Raw genomic sequence first — 14,419 nt, forward strand, 5'->3', positions numbered from 1 at the left:
ACTGCATGAGACAGTCAAGGGACACTTTCTCACTCATTAAAACTAAAAGAACATTTAAATTCTTTCTGGTCCTTTTATGTTGCCAGCAAAAAGAATCACAGACACAGCACTCAAAAGTAGTAGAACTTAATGAGAATACTTTTTTTTTTTTTTGAGTGCCAGAGCACTTTAAGCACCAGGTAGATCAGATGGAACTAAATGAAGAACCCAGCCTCTAGAGTATCTAGAAATTATTAGATGTACTATGGATGGGGCCATTTTCTTTTTCTCTAAATGGTGGACCATTGGGATATCACTGCTTGACTTCAAGGCGAACCATCCAAAGTTCTTGTAGACCTGTTGTGTCTTCAAGCAGTTTTCCCAAGTAAGAAATGTTGACTTGTGTTTTTATTTTGTTTTCAGCTGAACATCTGTAATCTACCATGAAGAGGATGCATCTTCTCTGTGACCGCCTTTGGGCCTGGGTTCTTCTTATGAGCACACTAACTGGACAAAGGTGGGGAAAGAGTTTACTTTTTTTTAAAAAACAACAACATTCATTAATATAAGTATGGAACTCTTTTTCTATTGGTTGCATCAGAAGAATAAGAAAGAAACAGCACATGTACTGGGCTACTACTAATTGTATGTGGGGGAAGTTAATCCTGCTCAAATCCCAGCTAAGTCAAAATACGAGAAGATTGAAAGAAAACTACAGTTTGTTTGCATAACATCTTTTAATGCAATTGCTCTTCAAAAAAGAGTTCATCAAGACTACTTTACCCACCCTAAGGTTAGATTAATGATTTAAATGCAGCTAAAATTAGATAGGCCTTTGCACAGATAATTTTTGCAACCATTTATTCTGCGCAGAGGGGAAACCACAGCTTTGTTTTAGCAATTTATACAGAGATTTCTTCATTGTCTGTTTTCACTGAAATTAGCAGGACTGCAGACTCTAGGACTGGACCTTACTTGTTAAGTAGTTGCTCTATAATACTGAGTTTGAACCCATCTCCACTTTCTGGAAGTGAGTTCCATTGAACTCAATAGGATTAACTTCTGAGTAGAAGTTCAAAGGTTTGTGCTGCTAAAATGCATTGGGTTTAAAAAATGTGAACAATTGTGCCTAAATATTGTAGTTGTGGATTTGAAATTTTGGGTATGGTTTGACACCATGCATGAGAAGGATGCAATCTAATTGCATTATTAGACAAGGGAAATTGGTCACTAACATCAATAGAATGTGAAATACACTTCAAACATACTGAATGGGGGATGGGGAGAATTCTTAGACTTTGAAATGTACATATAAGAATCACCTCTATCAATAATGCATATACTGAATATATCATTGGAAATATGTTTTCATTCTGGATAATGAATTATAGGTACAGAATTGTTCCCCATAACTCCCTTCCCTTTATTCAGCAGCATTATATAAATCATTCCCAGGTAATGGTGTAAATGTGTGTTTGTGTAATGAGTTGGGGCAGAGAATTTTCAAATTTAGCTTCAGCATTTATTCTAAAAGAACCGGACAATAAAATAAATAAAGAAGCAAAAGATGTGTACAGCTCTATTTCGCACAGCTGATGAGTGACGAAGGAACGAAAACACTGGTTTCCTAAAGGAAAGGGGAACGGGAGAACTTTGACCCATGGATATCTTCCTCTGTTTTGTCATTTCTCTTTGTCATGTGCTGATGTGTATGTTTCACTGGAATTGTGGATTTGGAATTGGGAATCAAGATGCATTTGCCTGCTTTTGAAAAATTTTATGAGGTGTCACTATTATAATGACCTGTAGATGGAGTCAGTGCACAGTGTTTTATTATACAGTTGTTTAGTATGGAACCACAAACACAGTCACTGACATTTTCCTTCAAGATGTTCAAAATACACTGAACACCCCCCCCCCTTAATTTCATAGATAAAATCCTTCCACAGGTTTGTCTTATGGCTGTTTAGAGATCAATAACACAAAGAGGGACAGCCAAATGGAAGGCAGGGTCACAAATTTGTAATCCAACAGTTGTGTTTATAAATGGCATTGCCAATGCTTGTGAGAGGTTGAGGTTTTTTTTAAAAAAAGAAAAAGAAGACGGACTGGCAGATTGTGTCAAAGAGAAATGGTAGGAAACACTGTAAATTTCACATTTCTAATGTTTCGTTTTATGATGGTGGAGAAAGGGGCTTGTGTTTGCATTATATAGAGGCCTATTCAGAAGGAGACATCTGCTCAACGGAGTGTTTATCTGAAAAAAAATAGCAAGACTTCTAACTTGATGTCTTTAAAAGCATCACGTTCAGGAAATAGGTATTATCAATTGTATCTTCGCAATGTTGCCAGTAGTATGTCACTTTGATCTTTATCTCTCATAAACATATGCATGCATTTATCAGTACATTTTCAATGATGAGCAAATTCTAGAATATAATTAAGCATACTAAGGCTGCAGTTCTATACCCAATTTCCTGGGAGGGTGGTCCACTGAACTCAACAGGACCCGCTTCTGAACGGACCTATATAGGGCTGTGTAGTAAAGCACACCAACTGGATTGCCCATTGAAATTAATGTTGCTTAAGCCGATCACTGTTCACATAAACCCCATTGGTTTCAATGGGACATAACAAGGCCTATACGTTTCTGGATTTTGCCCATTGCTCTTACCCACCTTCATCCTGAGACAGGCATTGAAGAGCAGCTTAGTTCCTAAGTGTCATGTCCATATGGTCTTTCTTCAGAGAATTGTGTTGGCATTTAGATTAATGGCACGTGACCAGGAGAAACACACTGAAGATCATGCTGATTATGGAAAATGTAGTACAATAAATAGGCATCAGGACACTTCTTGCTTCCACTTCCAAGGAAAAAATGGGCCACTGCATTTCTGCAGGAGTTTGACCACATTGTACTTGAAAGGCTTTGGTACATCTGAAAACCACATGGCAAACACATGTCAGGAAGTCTTTACCAGATGCAGTTCTTGGGGACATGTTGATATTGTGTCTCCAAAAATGCAAATGACCTTCAGATGCTACAGAAAAGATGCAGTTAGCGCATGAAGGCAATGCAGAGACCCGTCTTATCTGGAATGTGGCAGGTGGCCCTTAACAAACTATATAGGGTAGTACACTCTTATTCTTTACAAGTAGCAAAAAAAGAAAAGCAAAGAAACCCCCCCCCTCTGATATTTAAAAATAATAACAGGGAATTTAATAAACATCCATCAGTTTGCAAAGGTGTACTTAGGATAGGAATTATATTACACCTCTAGTGAGCTGATTATGTACTTTGTGGTTTTATATTCTGATTTTATCCTATGAATTGCCCTGAGACCTGCAGGTATAGGGCAGTATATTCTAACAGCAGAAGCAGCAGCAGCAAACAACAACAACATTTCTCATACAGAATCAAATTAATTGTAATTAAACACACTCTGTGTTTGCTTATGTGCATTTTTAACCGGTAGTTTGAAGGAACACCATTTCAATTTGAAATCTTTTATTGGGGGCGGGGGGGGGGGGCGACATTTGAAAGAGCTAGAGCTGAATTTTTCCGCTCAAAAAAAAGGTACTACAAACTAGCTATTTTCCATATTTCTGCTTGTTAGTTGTACAAAAATCTCATATTCACCTTTAGGAAGAGCAACACTAGCTTAATATTGCATATCGCCCACCTCAATGACAGTTTATGGGAAAAGATGATCAGTATAATTGTACCTTATAAAACATTTATTCCCTTTGTTAACATTCATGAAGAGGTATGGTCCAGAGGACTTTTTGGAGCAAAGATTTTTGTTCATTACCTCACATCAGATACCCAAAGAAGGCTGATTCAGTAATAATGTATGTGACAAAGTGATCAAGAGGAAAGTAGCTTGGGGTTCAAGGGCTAAGTCCTGCTGAGTTTACACTGGCAAATGGCCCACTTTGCAAATAGGATCTTTCCCAGTTAAAGGGCAGAAGAAGGACTCCAAGATTTGGCTCTTAGACAACCATGATAGATGATTAGGAGAAAACAGTATGGCTTGTACTTGAAAGTGCAGAAAGGGGAGCACTTTCTTAATGACAAGAACTTCAGGTGTTTGAAGAAGAGGACAGAACTTAGCTCGTGGCCGTGGCAAATCCATGGAAACCAACTGCTACAAGCATTTATATATATATCAAAACTGCATTCTGGTACAAAGAGAGCTGTGCTACCGTGCTAACACATTAGCTTTCCAGTTGATATTCGTAGCTAATTTCAGCAGCTGGATCTAAAGACCTGCTGCATGAACCATAAAACCATATCCCTGCAATTGCCAGGATGCCTGAACTGCACTGCTGTCAGGTATATTGGGTGCAGATGTTTGTTTAGCATTTGGGCAGGAGGTATGAAATCTAGGAGAGAGAAGGGGAAATGTCCCTGCTATCTCAAAATGTAATTTCCTGTTCGCTAAGCAACGATTTAGGCATGCCTCCAGGTTTATTTTCCTAAAACAAAAGCAAAGACGTCAATAAAATTTAGAAGGTGTAAATGGCTTTGCATTTTAATAAAGAAAAATTAGAAATGACTACACCTTTTATGATGGTGCCAACCAGTTTACAGGGATGCAAACAAGGCTGTGCTACATGGAGATATCACTGGCCGCAATTCGAAACATACTTTGTTGAAACCACTGCCACGTATTTCTAAGGGGAAATGTTTAGTAAGGGGTTGTTGATTATTAGCTCCCAGTGCAATCCATACCAAGTCTACTCAGAAGGAAGCACCATTGAGTACAATGGTGCTGAATCCCAGATTAGTGGGGTTAGGATAGCAGTTTACTTCTGTTAGCATATTTAGATGATTTGTGTACTTCTTTTAAGGTAAGCTTTCATAAACTGATTTTTTGGGGGAGGGGATTTAAGGAAAACACACTATTTTACACTCATAAATCTGTAGACTGGAAAGTAGAAATAATGCATAAAACAGCATAAAAAATAAAGGATCAAAATCTATATACTGATACCAGTTGGAGTCTCCCTGTACTTTTATATACTGAAGCATACAGTATATAGCCAAAGCTGCTGCTGCAGCACCACCATTGCACAAAAGAGAAGTACTGGCAAACTTTGGGCAACTGTGAGGTTCCGCGGGTACTAAATTTTTGCAGGACACCCCCCACCCCCAGCCAGGAACTAAAGGTTGAGTTACTGCATGAGAGAGAGGAATAGACAGTTGAGCGAGTGAGCAAGGGATATGTCTATATCTGTATCTTCCTGGTTCAAACTGAGAAGTTATTTTAAAATGTCTCCAGGGATGGAAGAGAGAGCTTTAATGTCATAGACATTAATGAGAAATTAAAGAATGTAATATAACAGGGATCAGGCACAAATGTGTGAGCCTCCTCCATGCTCAGTGGTGGTGAGTTGGTGAGTTACTATTGCAGGGCAGAGGGAAGAGGGAAACTGTCGCAGTGGGAGATCAAGGAATGGAATCAAGGTTCTGAAACCTTGAACAGAAGCACCCCACATCACAACATTTTGTTGTAGGGCCTCTTTTGTCTAATTTATTATCCATTTCTAGGCATCCCTGTGCATTGCTCTAAGCTGCCCAATGACTATGCATTCTTTAAAAAGAAAGCATGCAGGAAAAAGTATCCTATAATGCTACTACAATCTGGCATGATGGAAGAGATTTTGCATCTATAAATCAGTATAAGCAAGATTAAGCAGATTTCAGAATTATGATTTTGTAGGTTTGTTGGTGGATTAATGGTTTATAATGTTAACAGCAGTGTTTTCCTCCCTAGCTATGGACAGTCAACTTCCTTACAAGATGAAATTAAGGACAACACAACAATATTCACTCGAATTCTGGACCGCTTGCTTGATGGTTACGATAACCGCCTGAGACCCGGATTGGGAGGTGTGTGTTATTGTACTTTCTCGATTGACTTTACAAACAAAATTGCCTAAAATGATTGTTCCTTTTGCTCTTTGAAAATGTAATCATATTACCTTATATGTTTGTAAACTGATAAAATTAACAAAGAGGTATTGAAAACTGATCCATCCAACAACATTCCCTTGCTAAATCCTCTCTTGTTGTCATATAAACACTTCTTAATATGCGGCCAAATTCCATGATCCAAAAGATGAAAAAAGTCAATTCCCCCTCCCCACCCCCGGATCCTCTCATAATATTGATTAAGGTCACAAATCTAGGCACAGTTACTTAATAGCAAATCCCATTGAATATAATGGGATTCACTTCTGGGTAAGCATCCATTGGGCTGGGCAGTAAATATCTGAATCAAAGTAAATGAAAGTCTCATCTTCCATGACTGATGCTGTATTAAATCTTTAAAGACCAAATCATTCCCATTAAATCAGATTTATACTTTGCTCCCAGAATGAACTCAGTTAGATTGAAGGTAGCAGTGGTGATCATATTTGTTTGTAAGTAATTCCCACTAATGACAATGGGGCATACTATCATATAAATGTGTTTTGTGATTGAGATGCTAACCCTGTTGGCAGAAGTGGGCCATATTGATTTAAGGACTGCCTGATCAGTTCTAACAGTTGACTTCAGAGCCAAAATCAGCCTTTTTACAGAGTCCTGAAAATGTGAAATATGAACTGTGACATAATTAGGAAAATAATCACATCACAATTAAAAAAAAAAAAGCAAAGAAGAGCATATTTAAATCTCTGCAAACAGAGGAAGTGTGAGTCAACTGTATTTCTTGTATTATTAACATATAATGCTGCTCTATGATTTTTTAGAATGTATTCAAAAATATTTTCTCCTTAAGGGTTCTCCGATGCTGCAGTCTACCACAATTTATGTGGGGGACTGTCCCAATTTCTACATCTGATTGTAGTTCCTCACTTTACAGCAAAGACTGCTCTCAGCATCCAGGAACACTCTTTTTGGGTGTGGGTGGCTGTGAAAAGGGGGCTACAACAGGAAGGGGCAGCTTAAGATGTGCTGGTGACATGTTTAGGCACTCAAGATATAGTACGCTCAATGTTGTTCCTAATGGTTTTCATTTGATGCATCAACTTGTATCTAATATTTGTCAAATAACTTTCAAAATCTTATGAACTTCCAAGGACATGACCATTAAGATAATTACCGGGATCCAAAGAACACATGTGTGTGGATGTGTCAGAGAACTGAGCAGAACTTTGACTTCTATTTCTCCTTCCGGAGTTCTTGCTGTCATAGAGACAATGGCTTGGATCCATAGCCAAAAATGAAAACCCACTCATAGGGCTCTACCTCTGGAGGAAGGATGGGAGGCAATTTTTGCTGACTCCTCTTTTCTCCTGAAGACTCCATCCCATGCCCTCTGAGAAGCTGCTCTGGAGGGCTAGATCCTCTCTAGAACAGTATGGGAAGCAGAGTGGGGGGTGGGTTTGCAGAGGGAATCAGCAAAACTTCACTCACCCTTGTTTCATCCAGTGGGAGACTCTGCTGAGTCTCAGCCCCTTTGTACGGAAACGGAAGGAAACCTTGTATTCATACAAAGGATGTCTGGATTCAACCCGGCATGTTAGCTTGAATCAGATGGTACCTTGCCTCTTCAGCAGCTGGAATTGCTGCAGCAAAAACAGAAAGCTAAAAGAAAAATCAGCTGTATGTATAGTTCTCTCATCAGTGCACATATCATTTCTTTTGATCCCAAACCATCTACTAAGCATAAAGTGATGAAAAAATGTTCAGCTATCAGGTATGTACGTTTCATAGAAAATGAAATGTTTTTTCCACTTGTCATATTTAATTTCAACAACCCTCAAAGAAGCATTCATTTGCCACACAGAAAACACAAACATGCGCACTCTATCATCTAACCCGTTATTCAGTGCCTCCCCCAATCCCCACCCCGGTTATCTGTTATCTGCTACTTTTATCAGATTCCCCTGTAGATGCTGAATAAAGTCTTTATTATAATGGCATTGAATTTAGCAATGATTATCTTTAAACTTTGGCTTTGTTGAGTATATATTGTTCATAGATTATGAAGAACTGAAGAAAATAATGGATTGTTCTGCACTGAGGACGTTGAATTTAATTTTGGAAGCTATATATATAAAAGAAAAACAAATGAGGAATAATTCTGCTTGCTTCCTGTGCTGCTATTTCCTCTACTTTCATGTAAACTCAAGGATTAGCCCAGAAATAAATATTTCTTGATCCTTGATTAATACAATAGTAGGTTTTAGTCAACTGTAATGGTTCTTGCCGAACATCCTATACAGTACAAGTAAAGCTGGATGGATCTCATTTAAGAATAATACATGAATTAGTGGTAATGCCTTTTCTGATTAGGCGAAGGGATAATTTGATGCAATTTAAATCAATTATTAAAAATGATTCAGGGGTATTCAAGCTGCTGTGAGTGGGGATTAAAGGGAGGCTTGGGAATGCCATCCATAACCTGTGAATTGGACGGAAGCAGGATGAATCCAGGTAGATTATCTATTCAGTGCCAGTCGCTAGTTGCATCTCCTTTATTCTGAAATACTTTCTGCATTAAAGTGCCTTTTTTCTTCTGACCACCTCTTCCCCCCCACACACCAAGACACAAGGTTTAACTCCTGCATATAGCCAAGAGACCAAGAGAAAAAGAACTAATTAGATTTTGAAAACTGATTTCATTCATGATCACGTATAATCCCGACAAGCCATAGCACAGATCAGCGGCCCCATTTTCAACATCTGCATTGGCATAGCCAACAAGAGTAGTAGTTTGCAGTAGTGTGTTAACATGGCACTTCAATATGTCCCCAGTGTGAACTCGTTTCTTTTCTGATAGAGAAAGTTCTGGGATTTGTCAATAAAACATTTGAATCAAGCCATCAAGCATGTAACTTTGAGAAACAGCATATTTTACTGGTGCCTGTCTAATAAAACTGTTACTACCGATTCACAGGAACAGCTTCCAAAAAAGTATTATCTATAAAACCCAGGAACTCTGTGATATGGAAGACATTTTCAGGGCCTGTGTGTACATTGTGACCACATCACTGGCTGTACCATACCCATTGGGTTGGCGGCCATTAACAGATAAAAAACTGTTGCAGTGCAACTGGTAAGAGTCAAATGTGCCTTGTAGGATATCTGACAAAGGTGCAATCTTTAAAACATCATTATTTATGTGGCTAAAGATAAATTTACATAAAATCATGCCTTTAACCACATTTTCAACATGATATAGAGCCTGGAGACATCTAAGGCCACAATCCAAGCTCATTTCAGACAGTTGGGGTCTGCCCCCAAACTTCTGTGTTTGGGTGGGGGGCGGGAGGGGAGCTGGATCCCCCAGATCTGAAGTTTGCAGAGTTCTCTGACACCCCTATCGTTTCGGTTTCTCAAAATCAGCTAGCTGCAGGTTCTGCATCCTTTGGCAGGAAGACATACACGATGAACAAACATTCTTATCCTGTCTTTTGGTAGCATGGCTTCTGAAGATTGCAGTATAAATATATTCTATTCCCGTTTTCCTTGGCCAGCATGAGATGGAGATGGATTAGTCAAGGCTCTGTAGAGTTTCAGATGTATAGCTCTGTATATGTGTGAGGTTTTTTTGAAAGACAATTCCTATTACATGTGCAATGATACACTCAGTGGAGTTTTGACCCTTGATCCAATTCAAATTCTATTTTCATACGAAACTGAATTTGTATGCTCTTGCTCAAGTAGAATCCAGCAGTTCGGATAGCTAGGTCCAATAATTATCTCTTAGGCAACCAAGTCCCGCCCCCCCCACAACCTTTTAAGTAAACAGCATGTATTTGTAGATTAGAATGAACACCTTTCATCTCTGAGTTATTATTTATCCTTAAACATGTGCTCCAAAATAGAAAACTTAAATAGCTCAAGTAAAGATTGAGGAGATAGGATGAAGATTAGATTCTTTGGCAAGACCAACTCACCACTGTGCAACAGCTTTATTTTTAAACAGAGATAATGGCACTTATTGACATTTAGATTAGTGGCATAAGTAATAGTATATCACTTGTATCGATTGATTGTCCATCAATTAAAGATGGTAAGGAAGTTATCCTGAGATGTTTAGCAGAACACAGACCTATGTCAACTAGTATGCTAATGGGTAAAAGTGATATCATTATTGCATTTCACCTTCCAACATCCAGATGCCTTCAAAGTGCCAGAGAGACATCCAACCATAATGTCCTGAAGCCGTATATTTGTACCAGTGCGTCTTTCAGCTATGATGTTTGCAAAATCCCTGCAGTAAATAAAGCATCATATTTTATGCCGCAGTACTGCTAATAGTTAATTCACCTTACTCAAAGTAAGCCAATGCTACAAGTCTTATCATCTGGTTGGAGCCTTGATCACTGGAAAGCATTCTAACCAGTTCTACAAACCCTCATGAAAATAAATCCAACAGGCATTAAGAATTGTTAAGCTCATGTATTTTGATGTGTGGCTATTAATCTTTAGTCACACAAGAAACTATGAATCTTCCACTGTATCCAGTGACATTAGTATAATAATGTTGAAGCAGCCAGACAAGTCTGTTCCTACCTGATCATGTTTTATTCTTCCTTTTTACGGCTCATACGGGACATATATTGGCTTCATATATTAGATCAACTGCAACGCTTTGGTTGTTGGTTCTATGTAGTTGGTCATTATTTTAAAATAATATGTTCTAGTTGTTTTCTCCCAACACAGTTCTCCCAAAGGAGACTGTGATGTCTTCCCCTGCCCTGAGTGTTTCCCTTGTGAATTGAGAGCGATAGCCCATTTGTTGACTCCAACATCCTGCCCTCAAATCACTGTGATTGGAGCGCACTGGGGGGGGGGGGGAAACTTGCTGTGATTAAAACCTAGACCTGTCCATCCTAAAAAAAGGCTGCCACCTTTGCGCTCCTCCTTTCTCCTTTGCACTCCCTTCCCTTTCAAGCTCTGGGCATTTCCCTAGTCAGCTTGGTTTTGCTTCTCAGAAAAGGGTGGCAGCAGTCATGCATTTAACTTTATGGAGAAATTAATGCAACAGAGCTGCTTGCAGGGTTAGACAGCCCCCTATTAGCCTTTAACACATGCTTGTTAATAGAGTGATTCAACTGCGGGGTGGGGGTGGGGAGGTAATGTGAACGACTATCCTAAATCACCCTGATTTACCTCATTATTCAGGGTACACATAGAGCTGAGGCACAATCCTACTCTGTTTACAAACTTGTGAGCTGAAAATGGGCAAATGTTCCAGTTATACTTCTGCTAACACACACACACACACACACACACACACACACACACTTCTGAGTATTTTGAAAAAGTAGGCCTTTTATGTTAGAATTTCTGTTAGCTCCTTTCTTTATGGCTTACATTGAGTGCTGAATGGCCTTAGTCCACAACCTCTTCTTAGTTCCCTTGCCCCCCAATGCATTTTTGAGGATGAAATGAAAACAGAACAGAATTGCACTCCCTCTGTCCTTTTCATAAAGGTCATCCATAAGGATGCCTGAGGTGGCTTTGAGTCCAGGTTGGCACCAGGTTTTGTAGTCCAAAGGAACACAATTCCATCTAGATGGTGGGTGTAAGCGCTCAAACTAATAATGGTAAAAGAAGAGATGGTTATCTTTCATTGTGAAGTAATACCCCAAGTCTGTGAGTCACTTGCTCTAAAGTGTCCTATGTAAGAATGAGTCATTATTTTTGGAGCATGTAACAAAGCACAGCTGAATCATCTAATTGCAAAAGTGGTAAACAAGCACATGCATGTCTTTTTAAAAAACACGAATCTACGAAAGGGCAGTTCCCTTCTCAGCATGCAGAAATTATCATCATCATTATTATTATTTAAAAAACCCCCACAGAATCTGCTCAGAGAAAGCTAGTTATTCAGGTAGAGTTTAACAAAAAAAATATGTCACGTAACATGACTGATGACATAAATGATGCAATTTGGGATGAGAGGACTCTGGGTAAGGTCAGAACACGACATATTGTAATTGCTTAGGGCTGTTTGCATAGTCATAGCTGCTGAAAAGCACTGAGCACCAGCACTCATTCGTCTTTTACCTAGGCCAGGTTAGCCAAAGTGGTGGCCTCTAAATGTTGTGGATATCAGCTACCATCAGCCCCAACCAATATATGGCCAATGGCAAGGAATGGTGTAAGTTGTTATCCAACACCTGGAGGGCACCATGTTGGTTTATCCTGACATTGATCATCATTCAAAATCACTTGGGGAAGTCAGGCACTCTGAGCACACATATTAAAATATAGGAATTTAAGCTAATTTAATTGCATTGAATTCAATAGGACCTGCCAGTTAAGCCTATGAGATGCAATGCTAAGAGGTATATAAAGTTTGAGAACTAAACAGATTGATAAAAATAAACCCAGGCAGCCTGTTTCACAGGAAAAGTTACATCTATCACAATCCTAGGAATGCCTACTCAGAAGTCCCATTGAGCTCAGTGGGATTTGCTCCCAGGAAATGTATATAGGGCTGCAGCCTTCAGAAACCAAGACATTAAGCATTAAGTTAAGCATTAAGAGGAATCCTCTCCTCTCCCGTCTGCTCCCTTCACCCTTCTCCCTTCTCCATTTCAGTTCATCCCAACCCAACACAGATTTTCCTGGAAAATAGGTTTTCAGGGTTTGCACTGAACCTATTTGTGTGTTACATATACTGTAGCTAGGTCCCTTAGTCGACCTAAGGAAAAACATTAAATCTAATTTGCTCTTTTAGATGAGAACACAGCCTTCAGTTCCCAAGCAGTTTGCTCCACCAAGAAATGAAGACTCATTTTTCAAGACGAATATTTCTTTGGGGAGCAAGAGTAACCTTACACTTTCAGTGCTTTGAGGTTAATTCTCACTATGACCCTCTTTAGGATTAAGCTCCAACCCAATTAGGCGTCAAGAAAATCCGCACCTTTCTCTAAGGCAATTAATATTCTCCTGGAAGCAGGTTTGACTAGGCCACATCCATTTTGCTGGAGGAATAATTAGGAACACTCGCTGTCTAACTGCCTCTTCAATATCATTTGTATGGTTGTCAGTCCTAAGAGCAGTCAAAAAATAGCCCTCAAAAGTCACTGTGTGACAAAGCAACCACAGCTGGAATACTACAATACTATTCTTTACTTCCCAGGAAAACATGAGTTGATAGTGAGCAGAATTTCCAGAGTGAGAAATTAACTCTTTACTGTAAAAGGTACACTGGTAAGTTAGGGGAAGGCATGTCCATCAGTCCTATATCTCTCAGCTACTTCTAGGTGTGCACCCTATGAGGCAACAGAGAGGCCCCACCCCCGACTGCAGTTTATGTATCTCCTCTATTCGAGCTGTGTGAAATACCTTCTGCTCCTCCATTTTCAATTCTCTTCTAGTCCTGGGCAAAATTGGAGCTGGAGAGGTGGGGGCAGGAGGAGGAGGAGGTGTGAAAACCCTTGGTTTTTACACCAGCCTGACCTATCTGTCTCCTCCCCGCCCCCCGGTACCTGTTCTTTACTCTCCAATCCTGCAGCTTCTCCTGCCTGTGACTCTTTTCTCCTGGCTCCTCATTACAGGTTCCCCCAGTTCACTGGTCCCTTATTCCAAGTCAATCTCCAACCCCGCTTCTCCTGATAAGTATCCAGCCACCATTCCTCAGTGTCCAGCCAGTCCCTGACATGAGCTCATTGCTCCTCATTCTTTTTTCTCAATTCAGATCAAAACTAGTTGTTGTTGTTTTTGCGGGGAGGGGGAGCAGGATGCATCAATCACAGTATTTCAAAAGAAACAACAGGATAGATATGGACTGTGGCTAACACCAAATCTATGGTGGGAGTACACTGAATGCAGAGTAAATGGCAGTGTTGAACTCACCTTGAGTCTCACTCGAGGTGGAAGCACAGACCTACCTAAACCAGCCTGTAACAGTGCACATGTGTTCACCCATGGATTTATAAAAGAGGAATGTGTCTGCAGTGGCCACTTAGGTGTCACAAAAAGGAGCTATATTTGAATAAAATGTGCATGTGCTAATTTAAATGAATACATGCACATTTCAGAGTAATTACAGTAATTTAAATTTATTTCTTTATTTTAAAGGGTCATAGACTGCAAAAATATATGAAGTGCCTAGGCAGTGAATAGAACACATCCATAAAACAAAATAGAATAGTACTTGTCTGGATAGTGGCGCACAATGACAAAAGGATCTGTATGCATCAGAAAAGGCCCATATAAACAGATAGTACTTCATCAGGCAATCAAAGCAAAAATACTGATGGTGCTTTCTTAATATTAATAGGGAAAGAGTTCCACAACCTAGGTGTCTCAGCATAGAACACCTTGACATAGAAATACAATCTATCATCTCGCTGTAGCCAGAAAGGCCAATCAGGTGCCTGATCAGTCTGCTGGGGATGAAATTAATTTGTAAGCAACAGCATACTGATGGTTTTGTGGATCTGGGCCAAAATGACTAAGTTC

At 39.5% G+C, this 14,419-nt stretch overlaps 1 protein-coding gene across 6 annotated transcripts in view; it reads left to right on the forward strand.

Annotated features, from left to right (window-relative positions):
* Positions 1 to 14,419, forward strand: part of GABRA1 (gamma-aminobutyric acid type A receptor subunit alpha1) — a 37,480-nt gene that overhangs the window by 2,573 nt on the left and 20,488 nt on the right. For all 6 annotated transcript variants that reach the window (XM_083482426.1, XM_083482427.1, XM_083482428.1 and 3 more), the window contains 2 exons: positions 403 to 496; positions 5,760 to 5,875. In XM_083482426.1, the coding sequence (XP_083338552.1) occupies positions 423 to 496; positions 5,760 to 5,875 (190 nt within the window). In that variant the 5' untranslated portion in view covers positions 403 to 422. The remainder of the gene's footprint in view (positions 1 to 402; positions 497 to 5,759; positions 5,876 to 14,419) is intronic.

The sequence above is a fragment of the Podarcis liolepis genome, assembly GCF_965112155.1.
Source record: "Podarcis liolepis genome assembly, chromosome: 2".
Classification (NCBI taxonomy): domain Eukaryota; kingdom Metazoa; phylum Chordata; class Lepidosauria; order Squamata; family Lacertidae; genus Podarcis; species Podarcis liolepis.